This window comes from Eutrigla gurnardus (assembly GCF_963514095.1).
Source record: "Eutrigla gurnardus genome assembly, chromosome: 5".
In the NCBI taxonomy this organism is placed as follows: Eukaryota; Metazoa; Chordata; class Actinopteri; order Perciformes; family Triglidae; genus Eutrigla; species Eutrigla gurnardus.
In genome coordinates, this window is record NC_139919.1 from 28906534 (window position 1) to 28928563 (window position 22030).

The 22030-nt window shown below is 43.3% G+C and overlaps 1 protein-coding gene across 1 annotated transcript in view; it reads right to left on the bottom strand.

Annotated features, from left to right (window-relative positions):
• The window catches only part of pigg (phosphatidylinositol glycan anchor biosynthesis class G (EMM blood group)), a 65537-nt gene that overhangs the window by 42776 nt on the left and 731 nt on the right, over positions 1-22030 (bottom strand). Inside the window, exons 2-6 of the mRNA XM_084009171.1 lie at positions 21898-22003; positions 15375-15477; positions 9163-9372; positions 7937-8125; positions 4275-4413 (exon numbers count right to left, since the gene is read on the bottom strand). Coding sequence (XP_083865297.1) covers positions 4275-4413; positions 7937-8125; positions 9163-9372; positions 15375-15477; positions 21898-22003 — 747 coding nt within the window. The remainder of the gene's footprint in view (positions 1-4274; positions 4414-7936; positions 8126-9162; positions 9373-15374; positions 15478-21897; positions 22004-22030) is intronic.

Below are 22030 nucleotides of genomic sequence, written 5' to 3' on the forward strand. Positions count from 1 at the left end.
ACTATTATTCCATCAACCTGCCCCGACTACAGGTGGAGAATAGCAATTTGCTACAACCTGGTATAATGCATCTTTTCTTGTTGTGCAAGATTAATGTCTTGTTGTGCGTTGTCCCGGTCTTGAAATAAATACATTACATTTACAGTTAAGCCAAGTTCAACCAATATTTACCTGACTGTCAAATAGTATAAATGCCTGCTATGATTATAGCTGTGTTTTGTTTTTCTCCCCCTTGTTATTATTTGTGTTTATCTTTCCTGTCTCATGAAAACACACATGAGTGGACGCTCTTAGGCTGTTAATGATAGTGTTTGAGTACACTCGCATCTATTATGAATGAGTGTTCTGTGTGTGTGTGTGTGTGAGAGAGAGAGCGAGAGAGACTTATGACTATGACTGAGCCATTACACTTGGGTGCCCAATGGGAGTTTATGGGATCGCATTGTGGTCGAGCACTATGCTAAATTTCCTCTCCGTTTTTTTACTTTGTCTAAAATACAAGACTGATAGATACCAGGAGATTATGTTTTCGGTCGTGTGTGCTTCTCTGAGTCTGTCCAGCTAATGGCGGCTAATAGATCTAACAGAAATAACAGCTAATAAAGCTAAAAGAGCTAACAGCGAATACACTTTAAAGAGCTAACAGCTAATTGTGCTAATACAGTTTACAGAGCGAACAGCGAATGGGGCTAATACAGCTAAAAAAAGCTAATAGGGCTAATACAGCTCACAGATCTTACCACTAAGGGGGCTAATACAGCTAAGAGAGCTAACAGCTAATGGGACTAATACAGCTAAGAGAGCTTACAGCTAATGGGACTAATACAGCTAAGAGAGCTTACAGCAAATGGGACTAATACAGCTAACAGATCTAACCACTAATGGGGCTAATACAGCTAACAGATCCAACCACTAAGGGGGCTAATACAGCTAAGAGAGCTTACAGCTCATGGGACTAATACAGCTAAAAGATCTAACCACTAATGGGGCTAATACAGCTAAGAGAGCTTACAGCTAATGGGACTAATACAGCTAACAGATCTAACCACTAATGGGGCTAATACAGCTAACAGATCTAACCACTAATGGGGCTAATACAGCTAACAGATCTAACCACTAATGGGGCTAATACAGCTAACAGATCTAACCACTAATGGGGCTAATACAGCTAACAGATCTAACCACTAAGGGGGCTAATACAGCTAAGAGAGCTTACAGCTCATGGGACTAATACAGCTAACAGATCTAACCACTAATGGGGCTAATACACTAAGAGAGCTAACAGCTAATGGGACTAACACAGCTAAGAGAGCTAACAGCTAATGGGACTAATATGGCTAACAGATCTAACCACTAAGGGGGCTAATACAGCTAAGAGAGCTTACAGCTCATGGGACTAATACAGCTAACAGATCTAACCACTAATAGGGCTAATACAGCTAAGAGAGCTTACAGCTAATGGGACTAATACAGCTAACAGATCTAACCACTAATAGGGCTAATACAGCTAAGAGAGCTTACAGCTCATGGGACTAATACAGCTAACAGATCTAACCACTAATAGGGCTAATACAGCTAAGAGAGCTAACAGCTAATGGGACTAACACAGCTAAGAGAGCTAACAGCTAATGGGACTAATATGGCTAACAGAGCTAACCGTTGTTGCAGTTAACTGCATCGATTAAAATGAAACATGCAACACGTATCTGATACGGCTATGCGGTCTCGACGGTGCATGTATTCATTCGACCAAACATTACAGCAGCGGCCATTGTAGATACATCTGACATATTTACTGAGTGCTCTCTTCTAGTTAATACGCTGCCTGAAGAACACATTTTTCAAGCGTCATTTCCTTGCAAATTGTGTCTTTATTTATCGTTTATATATGTAAAGACAGAAAGAAAGAAAGAAACTGTTGTGATGGGCTTTAAATTGACACCGCTACCTTAATGAAATGTCTACATTGGAACTCCACCTCGGTTCATTAATATCTCTTTCACGTCGGCTGGAATGTTTCTCCATCTCCATCAATGTATAAAACCTTCTTGCATGTGTTGCTGATGTGGTTGCACCATTGCTGCTGTGGGTTTAGAGACCGGGACGTGATCTATCACCGTATCCATTTCTGTATTATTGTCTTTTTCTCCGTATTGACTGCAATAGGCCGTGTTATGGTTTCTTAAAAGGCGTGGAAAGGAAAAAGGGCAAAGGATACACAGACGGCGAGGTAAACAATGAGCTCTCATTTACCTGCACTCTCTGATTAAAGTGGCGCTGCCGCCCCCGGATCCTCCCGGCAACGCCAAACTAAATGTTCTGCCAATCTGCAGTGAGAGGAGCGTTTTCTCACTGATGCATTCAGATTAACTGGTGACGCTCAGGTGCTGAGCCAGTAATGAACTCTGATCCACTGCAGCATGTTCTAATGAAAAACAACAGGCGGCTGAGCTTTCCCTCTAATGACCCACCATTCTCACTCGTGTTAAAAATAACCAGTGGTGCTGATGAGGCCACTGATTGCACTAAACGATGCATTAAAGGGAACACATTTCCCATGTAATCATATGTACATCTGAGGTGGTATTCATATAAGTCGCTTCCTTATTAGGTTGCAATAGATTCAAAACTTACATTTTCCTTCCTGATTATTAAGTTAGTTGCTTTGGAACTTCTCCTCATAGGAAGCTTGAAGTACTAATAGTAGTTTTGTTGGCAGATGTTGTTTTTTCAACCAGCTTCTTATTATGAGCCTTGGGGTCCTCCATGAACTCCAGATTTCCTGCTGAAATTTCTATAGCATTAGAGATTTCTACGACGTTGTATTAGGGCCACTTCGTTCTGCTAACACTCGAAGTTTGTCGTTACTATGACAACAAGTGAAAGCTACCACTAGCATCTTAGCCCAACCGCCCCGATCAATTAACACCCATAAGATGGCCTCATATAAATAAAACCAACAATAACCATCAGCATCATCACCCTAAAGAGCTTAACGAGGCGTTGTCACACGTTGGGATGATTCATTCGAAAAATAAATTCATACGTCGCAAATTTGCCACTTTATAAACTCGCAAATTTGGGACTTTATTTCTCTGAATATTGCCCCCTCTCTCTACTCTGTATTTATTTTTCTACAGTGGTCCTTAAACGCCGTGGTAGATTTCTGTGTCTTCTCGTCGGTCCGGGATAAAAAGTGAGTCATTTCAAACACTTCAGGGTCGTTGGATCACTGTCAATAAATATGATCAGATCGCAGCACGAAGCGGCCCTTCAGTAGCCGTATTAGGTTTATATTCTGCCTCCGTTGCTCTCATGTAATTATCCTAAAAACACTTTGTGACGACAGCTCGATATAAACTTTACTTCTTTCACAAAGAAACCGTGTTTACCTCTTTTAATTTCTATGTAAATGAAAGACAAAAAAAACCCTGACTCATTAATGACAAAGTGAATTCATTCATCTGGATCTGGATGTATTTCACTGAGGAGAACATTTGGCATTGACTCCCCACAAATCCTGCAAGTGGTAAAATCTCTGAAATTGAAAGCGTAAAGTCAGACTGGTAAAGCAAACGACTCAAGCTGTTGGCACCACAGGAGGCGGCGGAGTGCGACGGAAAAACCACCAATTCTGTAGCAACAACTTCCAACAAACTGTAAATGATTAATTAACATGACTGATCTATAAATACATTTAAATATATGCAGGAAGAGATCAAAAATAGACTTGGCTGAGAAAGAAGCAATTATCACGATCACACTCTCGCACTCATCACTCTACTATGAAAGTTCGTCTCGGGAGTCGCACTCCTGTCGAGGCGACGCTCGCGCTTTAAATGAATGGAAAGTTTGGTGCGAAAGAAAAAAAAAATCCTATTTATTTTGATTAATTAAAATGTTCATGCATCTGCAGCAGAGACGTGTCATAGCCTACATATAAACATACATAATCTTTGAATGCAGATCATCTCTTATACTTCTCGTATCTTCCCATCTTTTTTCTTATTTTTTTCAAATTTAATAACATTTTCTGAGTGCGTTTCTGTTTAATGTTTTGTGTTTTCATTGTATTAATGTTGTTCAGGACCGAGATTGTACATCTCAAGATGTAATAACAATTAATAATAATATATTTTATTTGTAGTGCACTTTTCATTCAATGAATCTCTTCAATGAGTGTTGATGTCATGTCTACACACTTATTCACGGGTCTGCATGCTGAGCCTCACCTCCCCCCGACTCACTTCTGTAAGCATCATTAGACGGTTTACCTTTTCTTTTGAAGGCCGGACTTATGAGCACCAGGGGCGTATTGACTTCTGGCTCCGAGGATCCTCCGTGGCTGCCGGTCTCCGACATGCCGTGGTCTCCACACAGCACCAGCAGGTAGGGTAAAGATCCCTCGGCCTCCTGAGAGAAGCAAACGCCAAGGTTAATGGACTCCCACTGTAGGTGATCAGGGAGAACCTCGGCGCTCTGCAGTCGAGACGTGAATAATTCAAACTTGGCACCAGAATGAAAAAATAAATGTAAATCCAGCACAGAAAACAGAGCAGGGTAATAGTTTGCTTCGCCACATTTTTTTTTATGTTGGAGACGTTTAATAGCAGCAGACAGGAAAGGTATTTAATTATTTCAGTCCTGACAAACGCTTCCTGGCAAACTTTCACTGCAAAAAAAACAACCCAGGAACAGCAGCAAACAAACACAGGATGACCGACTTTGATCAAGCTCGGTTCCTCCCTCAGCGATTCCCTTTCAACTAGACTCACGAGAAGCCTCGAACTCCGACAGAGACGCCTCATGAATCACGGCAGTGGGCGCCCATTTAAAAAAAAAAAACACGACTCCAAGATGTTAACAAAACAAAAGCCAAATCTTACCGCACATTACAATAGTCTCACAAGGCTCATCAGCTCAAGACAAAATAAATAAATAAAATAAAATCAAAGACCAGAGACTTCATTTATTATTAAAGATTTAAAAGTGTATCCTTTCAACCCGAGATTAATAGACATGAAAGACAGAAAACGCAACCATTGCTGAAAGGCTCGGATCAATTCTGCTTTTGTGTTTGGAAGTCAACTTTGGTAAAATGTTAGTCCTCGAGGACGTTATGCCAAATGGGAAAAAAGGTCAATGTCAGCACAAATGTGTATTTAGCCGTCGCTGAGGTGGATCGATCGTACTTCTTTGATACGGTTAAAACACAACGCAAAGAATACAGGAATGATCGGGTTCGTTGGAGATGCTGGAGATCAGGGGGGCGGAGACTACGGGCGTATTCAGACCGATTTAGGGAGAAATATTTATACACGTTGCACTCGGACCTTGGTTTCGATTTGTGTCCTTAACGCCACACGCTTGCAAACTGTTGTGTGATTGGTCAGAATTTTGTGGGACGTTTGATTTTCTGGAAACACCTCGGAGTTGTCCTCCTGGTTACATTCTTGTTAAAACAGCTTCTATACACAATGCTAGCTTTATGGTGACCGCTAGCTAAACCCTGGAAGTAAAACTCAAAACACTGCTTGACCCTGGTTTCGTAACAACGAGCTAGGTCTGGACACGCCCCTAAAAGCTGCGGAAGAGTCGGACAGCTCCCAGCAGCCTTCAGAGAATTTACAGGAAGTAACAGAAATAGTGTTGGATGCGATCTGTCTGGTGCCTGGAGCCACATGCAACCTGAGGAGTTGCCCCCTGATGGCCAGCAGAGAGAATGCAAGTTTAAGGCACTTCAGGGTTGGCTTCACTTTTCAGAACCGGAGGTCGACCCCTGGTTACAACTCAATATCAATATTCATGTCTTCTCACAGGAGAATATTATAAGAAAGAAGGGGTCAAAAGGAAAAATGTACACACTTGCAACATTTAATTTCTCTCTCTTATGCGTTACATGGCTCAGATTTCACGCCGCTCTGCAGGTCAGCTTTAACAAGTATTTGCACTTCAAAAAAGGAAAAACACAGCGGCCCTTAAATTCTGAAATATCCAGAAGAGAAGATTGAGGCCACGCGATCTCCATTAACACAAAGGGCTGATGGAGGTCTGTCCGAGCACGAGGTCCTGCTTTCCAATCATATTTTAATGGAGAGTTTTTTGGATCCGTCCACTCTGCAGGTAGAACATGTCTCTGCCCCTGATGTGAACCCCTCTGAAATACTCTCCTCGCATCGCATTACAACAGAAACGTTGAAGGCTGTCATTAGAATGCTGGCCGGCTCTTCCTCTTCACCGAGCTGCAGCAGGAAAGGAAGCCTCTCTCTCTGCTTCCACTGCTGAAGGATGCAACAGATAGCCGGCTCGCCTCGGCGGTCAGTCAACATGTTGAAAGCATGCGCTTGATGACAGGCAACGTAGTTGTTTTTTGCAGAAGCTTCTAAGGGATCCAGCGAGCGCCCCCCCATTGGGCTGTGTCTATATTTAGGTCACGCTGCTGTTGTAGAATAAAAGAACAGCCACGGCTTTCACTTATGTGACTGAAGTGAGACTTTCAAAAACACGTCTCATGCAAAGAAACTGCCCAAAAGGCACAGACGAGCCTGCACAGACACGGCTTTCACTCGACTGAACGAACAACTTTGGGGATGCGGTTTTATTGCATCCACATCTCCAGACGTCACTGTGTCTTTTGCATGAAGACGTTTTGTTTTTTTTTACAAGGATTTTGCTGCTGTTCCCTAGCTGCCGTATCACAGGTGCGAGAGGGTGACGGAGATTGCAGGCTCGCCTTGACATGAATTGACAATCTAAAACTCAAGCCACACAGCTGAACGATAGCGAAACGATGGCCCATTACCAACGAAAAGACAATATGCATGCACAGCTGTCGGGCCGCGCAGAGACAACAAAGCCACGAGACCTGCACACTGATCAAAGGCAAAATTAAAGATAACAGAAAAGGCTTAACAGTTTATTAAATCTCTGCGGTTGCTGCAAAAGATATAGAAATAATTGCTAGAAAAGGCACAAATCATCTGTGTAATTAAACGACAGTCCAAAACACTGATCCTGCCAAAAATAAGGATATTAACTATTGAGCATTACTGCGTATTCCATTTATTTACTACATAAGGACACCGCCTACTCTCACAATAAACTAAAGATGATAAAAACAACACAAATTGAAGAGCAATGTTGAGAGGAGTGGATTTTAATGGAGAGAAACAGATGTTGACAAGCAACAATTGACAATTAAGCAGCAGCCGAGTCGCACAGAGCAAATTAACTTGAACTGAAAATCAGAAAACCAGGCCGGTGGCTTTGAATCCACAGCCAGTAAATAACAGAACGCTCAAGATTTTCATGAAATTAAACCCCGTTTGTTTAGCGATAGCCGTTCAATGTGTTTACATTCTCTAATTGCCTCTCATTCTCAGATTTCATCTGAAGGCCTTTACACACAAACGTGACGAAAAACACTGAGGAAAAAAGCAAAACACTCTCCTGTGAATATTTTGCATCAATGCTATCATGCTGGCAGCGATGAGAATTTGCGACTGTTGCAACATCCTGTCAGCTATTTTACAGATTTTCCTTCAAACGAAACGCTCTGATTGAATTTGAGTTCAACAGTTATGTTGTGTATAAGTCTGGGGCTTTTATTGTGAAAGGTAAGGTTTGGATGTGGTCTGCTCCTTTTGTCAAGGTTGAAAGGAAAAATAAAGTTTGCCATCTTGGACTAAGGAGCCTCTGTCGACCGATACGAGGCGTTCGCTCATCTTTTAGCTCCATTTTGTTCTCCTCCTCCAGGGAGTAGTCCAACTCTTTCAGCTATTTCAGCTAGCGAGTTGCTTACTTTACCTGTGGTTCTGGTCAGAGAGTGTTTACGGGTTTACGTCCTCATTGAAAACAGTAGGCTGTCTCTATAAACGAGGTTAACGTGAGCGAGTGACGGGTTATGAAACCAACTCAACGAGGTGACGGCACTGACCTTTGAAACGAGAGCGCTGTGGATCTTCTTTAGGATGTCATCCATCTCCAGCAGCTTGGGCTGGATGAGGGAGCTGTGGGGTCCGCTGATGTGCCCGATGTGGTCCAGGCCCAGGTAGTGCAGGATCAGGATGTCCCAGTCGTCCCTCTTCAGGGTGCTGTCCAGGTGACGGGTCACGTTGTTGTCCACCTGCGTGGAGAGACGCGTGAAAAGGCATTTACTCATTGACGATTTAGGATGACATTATTTCCTAGAGCACAAAAAAGCTTACTGCGATAGATGCCGAGGATTATCTGATTGTCATCGAGCAAATATTACGCTGCGTTTGTAGCTATGGCAACCATTGTTGGTCAGATCATTATTTCTGAAGATCAGACGATAATAGGATTTAATCAGAAAGAAAAAAAATCACAGTATCATCAGCATTAGCATTTTGAATATTTGCACACTTGAGGGAGATCATTGACGTTTAAATGAAAAAGTAAGGGTCCAAGATCGCTGCCTTGTGGAACACCCATGTCACAGGCTAAACGTTAGGATGATAAGAAGAAAGCATTTCAATCACAGATGGAGACAGTTTAAATGAGTGAAGTTTGTTTTCGCAGGTTTGATGGTTCACAGCATTAAAAGCTTTACGAATATAAAAATAGCTCCAGTGATGTGATCCTTGTTAAGAGAGTCACGTATTTGTTCAGTGAAAAGTAGTAATGCCTACATGGTTGATCGATTAACGTGAAAACCATGTTGGCAGTCACTAAGCCAGTTATTAGTTTCTTAGCTGGTTATATAAGTCTTTTTCATGCAAATTAGACATAACTGGAAGTAAAGGTCTGTATTTTAAATAGGATCATCGGATTTAAAAATCGGTGTGATTTGTGCTGTTTTCCAGTTAGAGGAGTGTAAATGGCGCTTGATTATCTCGCCCACCAGGCAAGTGGAAAAACACTGAGTGGCATCGGTGTGGGAGTACCACCTTTTACGAGGAGAGATCTCTTGACCGGTTACCTGCTCCCCCTCAGTGTCGGTGTTCTGGAGTGATTGATTTGATTGGTCAGGACAGGAAGGTTACAATGATCTGGTGGACTAAATGTTACGTGTATGCTCTGTGCAGACACCTGGGTGTTTACACAATGTGTTTTTCAGTGTGGTGGTGATGCTGTTAATGCTGCAGCCCTCGTCACACCTCCAGGTGCTCTACTCCCTCAGGAGGAAGAACACATACGTACCTCGGTGTAGTCGGACACGAAGAAGGAGGTGGTGCCGTCGTACTCCATGAAGTGTTTGGGGAAGAGGCGAATCCAGGTGTCATCCCCGTAGAAGACCATCCTCTTCCCCGCCTCCTTGGCCTGCCAGATGAGGTTGTCCTCCAGCAGCGCCGGAGAGTTCAGGTTCATCACCACGTCGATGAAGCCCGGGATGCTGCCGGTGGTGAGAGCCTGGGGACGGATGCACTGTTGTCACTGTCCTTTCAGCAATTATTGTCTCTCAATGGTTTTATGCAACATCACAGTGTCACCGTATTAATCCGGCTAATTAAAAATACTGTGCTCTGTAGAAAAAAATGTGTTTTTATATATTTATGAATGAAAATTAAGCAATTGGTCACGACCAAACTACATCCCCCTCCGACCGATTTCAGAGCCACAAATGGGAAAAGTGAAATCAGGTAGATTGATGATATTTATGAAGTACAGTTTCCTCTGATTTCATCATGGGATCTGAAATAAAAACAACAACACTGGCCCCCATTTGACTGACAAGGAAAACGCAGACTATTTCAGCAGTCGGGAGAGAGCCTGGTGCATCGTCGAGGGGTGGGAGGAAGTACAAAGGCCTCGTCTTTATGCTCTGAAGGAGACTTTAGTATGCAGATGCTGGCAGGAAACACCGTCATTCAACCTCCCCCCAGTGAGCTGCCTGGAGCAGCGGGACGGGTTGAAATCAGAGGTGACCAGCCGCTACTGTGTGGTGCATCAAAGTCCATCATCCTAAAACACTGTTTGAATTTGTCTCAATATAACCCTGTTGTTCAGTCCACATCTGGGGAGTATTTTCTTCCTCCCATCAGTTTGTGTGTGGTTGCACTATAACTGTCCTCCAGCAGCTCCGGGGCCACTTCACCGTCACCGGGGGACGAACAGCAATAAAACTAAAGGTATCAAACCCACGCGCAACTACCTCACGGGGCTTCAAAACCGCTTCTTTATTCGCCGCATAATGTTTCATCAACGTTCGGGAGCAAAGCACTCCCCCGTCACGTTGGGAAAGTTCTGCGTCTCCCACTTGATGACATAACTAATAAACACACTCGATGAAGCCCGTTTTGTTGACTGATTCGTGGGTTATTGCTCTGACTGGAAGCTGGATTTGGAGCCTCTTCTTTGTTCCAGAGCTCAATTATTTACCACATCCTCGCCGTGCGATTGTTTTGCAGCCTGCCAGTGCAGAGGCTTGTTTCAGGGGGGAGATGGATGGTTTGGCTTCACAAAGCAGGCTTTTCCTCTTCGCTGAGGTCCCTCGTCTATTAATAGAGACAGTCTCCAATGAAACCAGAGGCTCGGACACGGGCACTTTTCTTTTTTTTGCTGTTAATGCTATAATAAACACGATCAGCTCCACACAAAGACTTCACATTTTAAATAAAAGAAGAAAAAAACTAATCAGTGACTCATCAACATACTAATTACCGGCCCGCAGCATGTGTCTGAGCATGTGATGCGCCACTGCTTTCAACGTCAAATGGCAATTTTAGCTCGCTGTCTGGCACCGACGTGAAAACGTGGGAAAAAAGGTGCCAAGAAATACAGACGTAAAAAAAGGAGCTGCGACTTCACTTCTCTGCTGCTGAATGGAAGACTTTAACTTCCACTTCCCCGTCCTTATTACCAGATAATGTCTATGGACGCGATGCAGCGGCCTCATTATGCACATGGTCCACTGTGTGTGTGTGTGTGTGTGTGTGTGTGTGTGTGTGTGTGTGTGTGGCCTTTTGCTGCTGCATGTTGTGATTAACTGAATTTCATTGTCCAAAAATCCACCGGCTCAGTAATGTCCAGCTGTGAATGCTGGACTGGGGGAAGAAAATTAGAAAGAAAAAAAAAAAAGACGACTTTTCTTTTCTTGTCATGTTTAACAAAAAGCCAGTTAAAAAGGAAATGGAGAAGCATTATATTTAGTGGGAGGACCCCTGGGTGGGGGGGGGGGGGGGGGGGGGGGGGGACAACTGTTTGCTGCTTGGCCGCTTATTAAAAAAAAGAATACATCGACAAGAAAGTAGATAATAAAAGTGGCCATGTGATTTTTAAATTAGACGAGCCGTATGTGTGTGTGAATCTTTATTAGATACAGTAGAGGGGGGTGGAGTGTGTGTGTGTGTGTGTGTGTGTGTGTGTGTGTGTGTGTGTGTGTGTGTGTGTGTGTGAATGAATGGCCGTGCCGCTGACAGATTATGATTTAGGTTAGTTGGCCATGTCGTACCAGTTAATTGGGTGCATTGCAGTGATAGAGGGCAGCGGATGGCGGTTGGTCTGCAGCGCCACCTACTGGTGTCACAGACGCTCCACGCTGCGATGCAACAACTGAACCCTAAAACAAAACTTCTGACGTCAACGTTAAAACATGTGGAAGCACAGAAGCTAGTATTTTACCTTGAAAAGGTTTATCAAGATATGAGGAAGAATATAAAAAAATGTTGTATTATACTTTAAAAAAAACATCAACTCTACTGTGAGTGTCCCCTAAATCAGAGATCTTCAACAGGGGGTCCGGGACCCCTAGGGGGTCCGCAGAGTTACTGCAGGGGGTCCCCAAAGTTATTTCTTCCAAAAACTTAAATATGTCCAAAAATACACCTCAACAAATCCTGCTTCTGAAATTGTGATCGAGAGTTTAGAGTTTTAATGGCTTAGCATCGTATAGATACATCCTTATAAAGTACTGTTATGCAAGCAGGCTGCACTACACATTATTATTGGCCGGTTTAATGAGAAACACAGTTTTATATGACACGTAGGGGATCCCTCCACCGGGTCTCTATCAGCCCTGAACACGTTGATGACCTCTGCCCTAATCAAGGGATGAGGAGGTCCTGCAGGGTTTATAGATGCATCTTTATGCTTCTCACCAAGCCTGCAAATCAAAACGTACATGTGTGCTTCTGGGCGGCTGATGGAGTAGCGTTTTCAACTCCTCCTCGTCCATTTCTACACATCTCTCCACTGCAACATCAACCCTTCACAGGATCTTTATTTTACACTTCCTCTCCCATCGATTTCCTCTCCACACACTCTTTTACCGTCCACAAATCTTTTGAGAAGGTTCTCACCCAGAGCTGTTTTTTTTCTAAGCTTCCTTAAGCCCCCCCCCCTCCATCCATCATCACTGTCCGTCTCTACAACCCCCTCCGTGGATTACGGAGGAACATCTGTCTCCCAGCGAGTCCACCTCAATCCCCTCAGCTTTTTATCCCTCCGTCATCCCATCCTCCGCACCACGACGGCCAACTCCTCCTCCAAACACCATTTAATTCCATTCAAGACAGCTTTCCGTCCACTCGCGGGCACCTTCTTCACCTCTGGAGATGGGTGAAAACATTTTACAGCACGTTCACTCAGCACACACTTCTGTGCAGTTCTTTGAAAAACTTTTTTTTGTAGAAACTCTACAGATCAACAGGATATCAAATATATTAGAAATGAGTTGGATATACATTTACATATATTTGATTTATAGTTAAATCAACCACTCAATCTACAGTTCATAGGAACTGTAATGGATTAGTTAGACTCAAAATGAGGATTTCATTATGTTCTTTGTCGTATATGATAATAAACTTGGGACAGTTGGGAAATGATATTGTCCGTTTTTTTTACATTTGGTGGAGAAGAGCTGAAAGAATTAGTTGGTCAACAAAATCATAATCAGCAACTACTTTAATGACCAATTCAATTGTTATTTATTCAGAAAGAATCAATAAATAAGAGGATTTCCTGCTTTTTTCCCTGCCTGCAGGTTTATCAGAGTTCAGAGGAGCTTCTTTCCTCATCAACTTCATAAAAATGTTTTTTTTCTGATGAAGCATAAAAGCGACTTCATTCTTTGAGCAACATCGTGTTCCTGCTCGTCTTTGTCTCATGTGAATTAAATATCTTCAGGCTTTGAAGCATAAAAACTAGCAATTCCATCACCTGAGCTATTAAAAAAGTGTTTTTCATTATTTTCTGACATTTTACAGACAAAACAATAGCTTGACGAATTAAAAAGAAATAATTGAAAGTAGGACAGTTGAAGCCTGAGTTGGACACTTTTGCACATTTCCAAATGGATGGCTTTTTATTAATTTGGCAATAATTCAAATGAGCAGCTCTGATAACGTTTAATGGGCATTTGTCATTAGTGTTGACATTTTGGAGGTTGTTTATTAAAAACACAATCAATATCTGAGTTGATAATGATAATAAATAATTGCTGTCCCGCACAGTGGGAGGCTCTGCTGCATCATAATTGCAGCCATTCTAGATTTAAATAAATAGATAATTTATTAAAATATATTTTTAAATCATATTCAGAGAAAATAATATTTATTTTATTTGTAAAGCCCTTTCCATTGTTAAAAGCAATACAAAGTGCTAAAGATTAAAACAAAAAACTAAGAAAATGGTAAATTACCAAGAAAAAGAGAGATGATTAAATCCTACATTTGCGAGGTGAAAAAAAGAACCTCTCTTGCCGTGTACGAGGCCTCTGATTGGCCAGATTATCACCAGCAGCCAGACTTTAAAGTCGCCGTGAATCGGAGCGTTTTCAGGAGAAATCAACGTGCAGATGAAGGACCAGGAAACAATATGACAGATCATCAGATTGATCAATCAAGGTGTAGAGTTTATGACTTTATAATCTAAGATACTTTTTCCTCAGAAAGATACCATTAAAATCTCAGAAACGATCAGATTAACATGAATGTACTCCGTTTTTCCACTACGGCTGGTTTTCAGCGGTTCTCCTGTCCATCATGCTGACCCGAGGATCGCCGAGTCAGCACGCCGACGGTCCGACAGCATCCATCAGACGCCACTGCGTTGGCGTTCTGTCCACACCGCGAATCAGAAAGCTGCAACGCTCCAGACTTCTTCTATCTTTAAACCAGCCGTCAGCAGATCCCCGTTCCTCCTACCACCTCTACGGTACGGACGACCTCTGACCTTTTCTGTTTTAACCTGACAACTTCGGTTCAAGGCCTTCAACGTCGACGGATAAATAAACAACAACAACGACGACACGCTGACTGTTCACAGGAATACGGAGTGTTTCAGGCATCGCCTCAAAGAAATCTGAATAGAAATGAAAACAGACTCTCCAGCCGGCTGGTGGAAGTACTCAGGATAAAAGGATTTTCTGTTGTTGTTGCCGTTTTACACATTACAAGCCGTGTTTTCCTCGAGCCTGAGTAGACAACTTCAAACTGCTTGTTTCGTCTGGTCAACAGAGCGAAACACAAATATATTCTATTTAAAATGATAAAAAAAAAGCAATAAAAACAACAGAAAGGCAGAAAATCCTCACATTTCACAAGAGAAAACGTTAAATATCGTTTAAAACTTCAATGATTCAGTTTAATTTAGTTTAGTCGAGTACGTTTTGTTTCTGATCTAATCGTTTCAGCACTAATCTCACGTGATACTTTTTACTTCATACTTTGAGTACATTATTTTCCTTCAAAGTGATACTTTTTACTTACTTCACTTTGAGTACACAAGCATTTTGTACTTCTACTTGAGTACGTGTGTACTTCTACTTGAGTACGTGTGTACTTGTACTTGAGTATGTGTGTACTTCTATTTGAGTATGTGTGTACCTCTACTTGAGTACATGTGTACCACTACTTGAGTACATGTGTACCACTACTTGAATATGTGTCTACCTTTACTTGAGTATGTGTGTACTTCTACTTCTACCAGAGTCTTTTCTTGAACACAAGTATCTTGTACATGTGTCTGTACTTGTGTTTGTACTTCTAAGTGAGTAAGTGTGTACTTCTACTTGAGCACCTCTACTTGTGTTTGTACTTCTACCTGAATACTTGAGTACGTCTGTACTTTTACTTTAGTGCGTCTGTACTTCTTCTGCAGTACTCTGTACTTCTACTGGAGAACACCTGTACTTCTACTTGAGTGTGTCTGTACTTCAACTTGAGTACTCTGTACTTCTTCTGGAGTACTCTACTTGTACTGGAGTACTCTGTACTTCTTCTGGAGTACTCTACTTGTACTGGAGTACTCTGTACTTCTTCTGGACTACTCTACTTGTACTGGAGTACTCTGTACTTCTACTGGAGTACTCTGTACATCTTCTGGAGTACTCTACTTGTACTGGAGTACTCTGTACTTCTAATGGAGTACTTGTACTGCCGGCTCCACCTGACCCCCGGCAGCGCCCTCACCTTGATCCGGGGCATGGTGACGGTCGGCGGCCTGGCCTTGGCCACGAAGCTGTGGGAGGAGCCCCTCTCCACCAGGTGCCGGGTGTAGGGCACGAAGCCGCGGCCGGTGTTCGAGATTAACTGGTGGCTGAATTAACTGGTGATATTCTTTATACTAGGCAGATGTTTGGGAGGCGTGTCCTTCTGAGGACCCCTTGTTGACTATCCAGGAAATAAACATTTGATCGCTTCTTGTCTTTATCACGTTCATGTGTCGGTGTGTTTGGAAACATTACGGTCCGCTGTAACATTATAACCGTTCGCCAGCCCGTCGGTGAGCTGCCGCTGTCAGGACTCTCCTAGCAGGACTAGCGAATGAGACAGTAGGTGACTGTCCCGATGCCTGTTCAATACACTGCTAACGTTAATAAATCTGTTGAAATGTGTTCTTGTCGTCAGTCTCATATGTTTAATCACACATGGTTAGTAAACTGCTGTCCAGACGGCCCGATAGCTGGTTCTGCTTTAACCCACCCTGCAGGAGAAGCAGTTTCCAGCCCGCTCAGAGCGGTGAGGAGACTGTGGTCAACTGTGGTCTGCTCAGATTAACCTGTGATACAACATCTGCTACCTACCTGAGCGCTCTGCTCAGCTTTCTGCTCAGCTTTCTGCTCGGTCTAGACAGAACCGCTTGGTACCATCAGACATCTGGGCTGTGGAAATATGTTGTGTGGCGACAGAAAAGAAACAAAGACATGTTTGGCGGAGTTCAACGCGGCACATGTGAACACGACTTGGCTGTCAAGTAGCGTCAAGACCCGCAGATACCAGCGCACTGACCTGTGTGGACCTGCTCTGTCATATAAACACTTCCAAATAAAACATGATGCAGCTAAATGTGAGTTTACACACTGTAGTCATGCAGCACACTGCCAGAACTACAATCAGTCATTACTGTAGCAGAAGGAGACACAATGGATCAGTAACAATTCAGAATCACTTTTATTGTCCAAGTATATGTAGACATACACTAAAAATACAAGGCAGTAGCATGTCCTTAATGTACAGAAATGTGACAGACATATCTCATCTGCCAGTTGAGGTGTGTTCCTGTCCTGTTTGAATCCAAACCAGACTGAATTAGTCTGTATGTGGAGTCTGTTCTAATGTTCTTCCAGCGGTTCCAGTGCCCTCCAAAAGTGCAGAGACATGCAAGTTAAGTGAATTAAACTAGACATTTTCAATATCTGTTCAATTGTGACTGTTCACCCGGTGATGTTGAGGTGACCCATCCAAAGTGCATCCCAGTCTTCCAATCAAACTCTGGGCAGGAGTTAATCAGGAGTTACAGTTAATCAGTGTTATTAAATTAACCTGTGGGTGGTTGGGAGCAGGTTTCATTGGTACATGGTACAGACTATATAAACCCAACTGACATGCCCCAACTTTGTGGGTTTGTGAGGAGACGGAGATAGTGAGAGATAGAGAGAGATAAAACATATAAGTCAGACATAGTTAGGTGATTGGTTAGTAGCTGAGTGAGTGAGTAGTCGATAGTTGAGTGGTTGCTGTGAGTAGTAGAGTGTGGCTGTGTGTGTTTGAGAGGTTTATTTGTCTTTATTGTGGTTGTCCTGTTTGTATCTTGTTGTGTATCTGTTTGTGTGTGAAGGGGTGAGTAGGTAGGTTGGAGCAGGTGAGACAGGTGGAGGTAGGAGCTAGGGACAGATAGGGGTGATGGATCCCAAAATTGTGCAGGAGGTGCTCAATTTCAAGCTCCACAACCAGTATCCTGAGGGGTTAACGGCCAAACAAAAATATGTTATCAAAAGGAGAGCGGACACCTCCCGGATTAAAGGTAAGAATGCTTGCCATCTGAAGTTCAGAACACAGTGATCATCTGCCATGGTAAAACTAACAAATGTAGCATTATGTTATTTAAACACCAGATGGAGATCTGCACTACATCTGCAGGCGCAGAAAAAATAAAGCTGAGCACCTTGCTAAGGTTGTATTAAGTGCAGAGGAAGCAAATGATATATTTGAAGAATTCCACTGCAGCCATTTTGGAGGACACTGTGGCGTGGAAAAAACCCACAGTGCCATCATCAGCCGGTATTACTGGCCTGGCATGGAGGAGGACATTCGCAAGTGGGTAAGTTTGTATCTTTAAAATGAGGTGGAACACTCATTCAGCTTGTACAGTAGAGTGTGATGTGTTTGTTCATATACTGCTAGTATGTTTTATTAGTTTTCAATATAATGTATCATGAAATCATTTGTGTGAACACATTCATCATGCTGTTGGAACTCATGTTATGTTTAGATTGCTCAGTGTCCACAGTGCCAGGCCAAGAGAGCGAACGTGAAAGAGAAGAGGGAATACAACCCGATAGAGGTAAGGGAATCAATGGCACATTTTGTCAGCTTTCAATCACAACACTGAAATAGAAATACTATAATGTGTTTTTTTTTTTCCTCCCAGGTAACTGAGCCTCTGGAGCTCGTAGGGATGGATCTAGTGGGTAAACTCACAGTAACCAATGGTGGCAACCAGTACATATGTGTCATGGTTGATTATTTCACTAAATGGGCAGAGGCTTACCCACTAAAGAGCAAAACAGCAGATGAGGTGACCAGTTGTATTCTTGATTTCTTTTACAAATTTGGTGCACCTAAACGACTGCTAACAGACCAGGGCTCAGAATTCCGCAACAAGGTACCATGATGAAGCATTATGACTGCCCGATATGTAACTGCTGCTGTGCTCACCTATTTAATGTTAGTCCAACTGATCATTTCAAGGTCAACTACGGCCTGTGCAAGAAGCTGGGCATAAAAAGGAGCCTCTGTTGCCCCTACCATCCCCAGACCAACGGCCTAGTGGAGAAGCTTAATGGCACCATACAGAGGTATATTTGTGTTCAATAACTTAAGCTCTTCATGAAATATTGAGCTAAACTAATATGTGTTTTGTCATACTGTGCATGAGTATCTAAATTCTTTCCTGTCTCCTTTTTGAGGTCCCTGAACAAACTGGTGGGTGAGAAACCACAATCCTGGGACCAGTTTCTGCAGTCAACTATGTTTGGTCTGCGGACAAAGAAACAGTTGACGACAAAGTATAGCCCATATTTTTTGATGTTTGGGAGGGAGGCCAGGTATCCTTCAGAGGTACCAAAGGAGTATGAAGTAAGTTGCTCTAATGTTCTCATCCTTAAAAAAGGGGCTCATCTATGTCCTCTACATACTAACTGTGATTTGTGCCAGGTAACCGAAGAGAAAGTAGAAAGGCTGGTCACAAAAGAGGAGCTTCCAGAAGGACTAAAAATGCAGCAGGACACGTACAGAGAGGTCAGGACCAACATCGCAAAAAGCCAGGAAATGGTGAGAAGGAGAAAGCGCGAAAGGGGCCAAGATGACCAGTTCAAAATTGGAGATGTAGTTCTTAAAAAGAACATCAGACGGGAGCAACGGAAAGGGGGCAAGATGGAGAGTGACATGATGGGTCCATACCGGATCATGGAACTCGAGGGGAAAAATGTGGTCCTGGCCTCTGAAAAGGGGAAGGCCAAACTTATGTCGAATATAGACCTCCTGACACATTACTTCCAGCCAGAGGAGAGGATCCCTGCCAAATTAAAAAAGGTGTTGGATCCTTCTCCTCTGGCTGGTCCACAAGACCGTGAGATGCCAACCACATCCAGTGCCCTGCCAGCAAGACCACCTTCATCCAGCAAGGCACAGGATGACTGTAATCCTGCAGAAACTTGTCAGTAACCTGACAAAGTACATATAAAATATGAATTTCACAAATGACTGGTATTGCTATGTTTACAGTGATCAGAGACATATGGAGTGGGAGGAAGAGGAAGACGCTGTGGTCCAAGATCGGCCCATACAAATTGTTCTCTGAAGATCTGCTGGTCTTGGCCCCAGGAAAGCTGCTGGAGGGAGAGGTACATTTATATTGGCCTGATATTTGTCTTTCACATTGTCACGACTAATTATTATTCTCATAGATCATAAATGCGTATTTGATGATGGTGGGCCAGAGAGCTGGGGCACTCATCATCGATTCGTATCTCATGACCTCACTCTGGCAAGGAAGAAATACAGGCAGTTTAAGATCGGTGAGTCTCTTTGTCTGTCAGTTTCCCTCCACAGTACATGCATAATGTTTGTTTTTATGTACTTTTTTGGTAAGCTGGACCTCTTAAAGTATGCTGTGGCAGCTGGAGCGGTTTGTCACGGTGGACACTGGACACTCATTGTAAGTAATCTTAAAGTTAACAGATGTAGATGAAACTATGAGACCATCTGATGTATGAAGGCTTGGCTGTCATCTTGTTTGCCTCTCCATAGATCATGTATCTGAAGGAGATGAGGTCCTTGTACCTGGACCCATTTGGGGCCTCTGCAGAACACATAAATCACTGCAAAGATGTAACAAGGTGAATTAAATGCCAACTGGCTGGTCTTTAGGTAGCAACACGAAGCCTTTTCACCATTCAGCTGATCTTTAATTGGAAATGATCTCTTTGGGGCTCATGATACACTTGCCAAACTGTAATCGTTCTGTGTGCAGGGCACTGGTTCGCAAAAAACGACCCGCTGTAGGAAGGTGGACATGCTCGACCATAGAGCATCCAAGACAGACTGATGGGTCCTCATGTGGAGTCTTTGTGTGCAAGGTAACAATTTGATCATGCATGTTCTGACATAATTGGAACCCCTTCAGAATTGTACTCCCTGTTATCACTTTAGCTTGCAGAGCAGATACTTCTAAATGAAACTGTGCAGTATCGTGTGGACCAGGAGGGGGTGGCGACACTACGGCTTAACATGGCACAGGCTCTGGTGGAAAATTCAGGTATTCAGGATTGTACCAGCTACACTGAAATGTGTCCATACTGGCACTGCACTACATTAATGGCTTTTCCCCCCTTAACAGATGACCTATCCCAGCTGTGCCGAGCTTGTGGGGAGCTCAGCTCGGGAGCTGACATTGACGACTGGGTAAGAAGTTTAATTCATATCCTGCCCAGAGTTTGGCTGGAAGACTGGGATGCACTTTGGATGGGTCACCTCAACATCACCGGGTGAACAGTCACAATTGAACAGATATTGAAAATGTCTACTTTAATTCACCTAACTTGCATGTCTGCACTTTTTGGAGGCACTGGAACTGCTGGAAGAACATAAGAACAGACTCCACATACAGGCCCACAGCTAAGAATTAACCCTAGTATCAGGATAAATGTTTGTCGATATTTAAACATCTATCTCTTTCCCTTTCAGATTGAGTGTACCACATGCAGTCTGTGGTACCACACAAGTTGCGTTGGAAGTCCCCCAGCAGACCTTAACTATTTTTGTCCTGCGTGTGTACTTTGATTGAAAATTATAAGGAAGCTACAGACCCGTGTTGGCTACTTCTGGAGGTCCAACCTGCCTCCGGAGCTGCTGATCCCATTCCACACTGCAATAGTCCAGTCTGGAAGAACATTAGAACAGACTCCACATACAGACTAATTCAGTCTGGTTTGGATTCAAACAGGACAGGAACACACCTCAACTGGCAGATGAGATATGTCTGTCACATTTCTGTACATTAAGGACATGCTACTGCCTTGTATTTTTAGTGTATGTCTACATATACTTGGACAATAAAAGTGATTCTGAATTGTTACTGATCCATTGTGTCTCCTTCTGCTACAGTAATGACTGATTGTAGTTCTGGCAGTGTGCTGCATGACTACAGTGTGTAAACTCACATTTAGCTGCATCATGTTTTATTTGGAAGTGTTTATATGACAGAGCAGGTCCACACAGGTCAGTGCGCTGGTATCTGCGGGTCTTGACGCTACTTGACAGCCAAGTCGTGTTCACATGTGCCGCGTTGAACTCCGCCAAACATGTCTTTGTTTCTTTTCTGTCGCCACACAACATATTTCCACAGCCCAGATGTCTGATGGTACCAAGCGGTTCTGTCTAGACCGAGCAGAAAGCTGAGCAGAAAGCTGAGCAGAGCGCTCAGGTAGGTAGCAGATGTTGTATCACAGGTTAATCTGAGCAGACCACAGTTGACCACAGTCTCCTCACCGCTCTGAGCGGGCTGGAAACTGCTTCTCCTGCAGGGTGGGTTAAAGCAGAACCAGCTATCGGGCCGTCTGGACAGCAGTTTACTAACCATGTGTGATTAAACATATGAGACTGACGACAAGAACACATTTCAACAGATTTATTAACGTTAGCAGTGTATTGAACAGGCATCGGGACAGTCACCTACTGTCTCATTCGCTAGTCCTGCTAGGAGAGTCCTGACAGCGGCAGCTCACCGACGGGCTGGCGAACGGTTATAATGTTACAGCGGACCGTAATGTTTCCAAACACACCGACACATGAACGTGATAAAGACAAGAAGCGATCAAATGTTTATTTCCTGGATAGTCAACAAGGGGTCCTCAGAAGGACACGCCTCCCAAACATCTGCCTAGTATAAAGAATATCACCAGTTAATTCAGCCACCAGTTAATCTCGAACACCGGCGGGTCCGAACACGAAGTCCTCCCGCAGGGCGTCCACCAGCATGACGACCACCCTCTTGAAGAGCGGCTGCGGGAGGTGGGAGGAGGAGTTGAGGGAGCCTCCTGTGATAAGAGAAAACAGTTTGTATG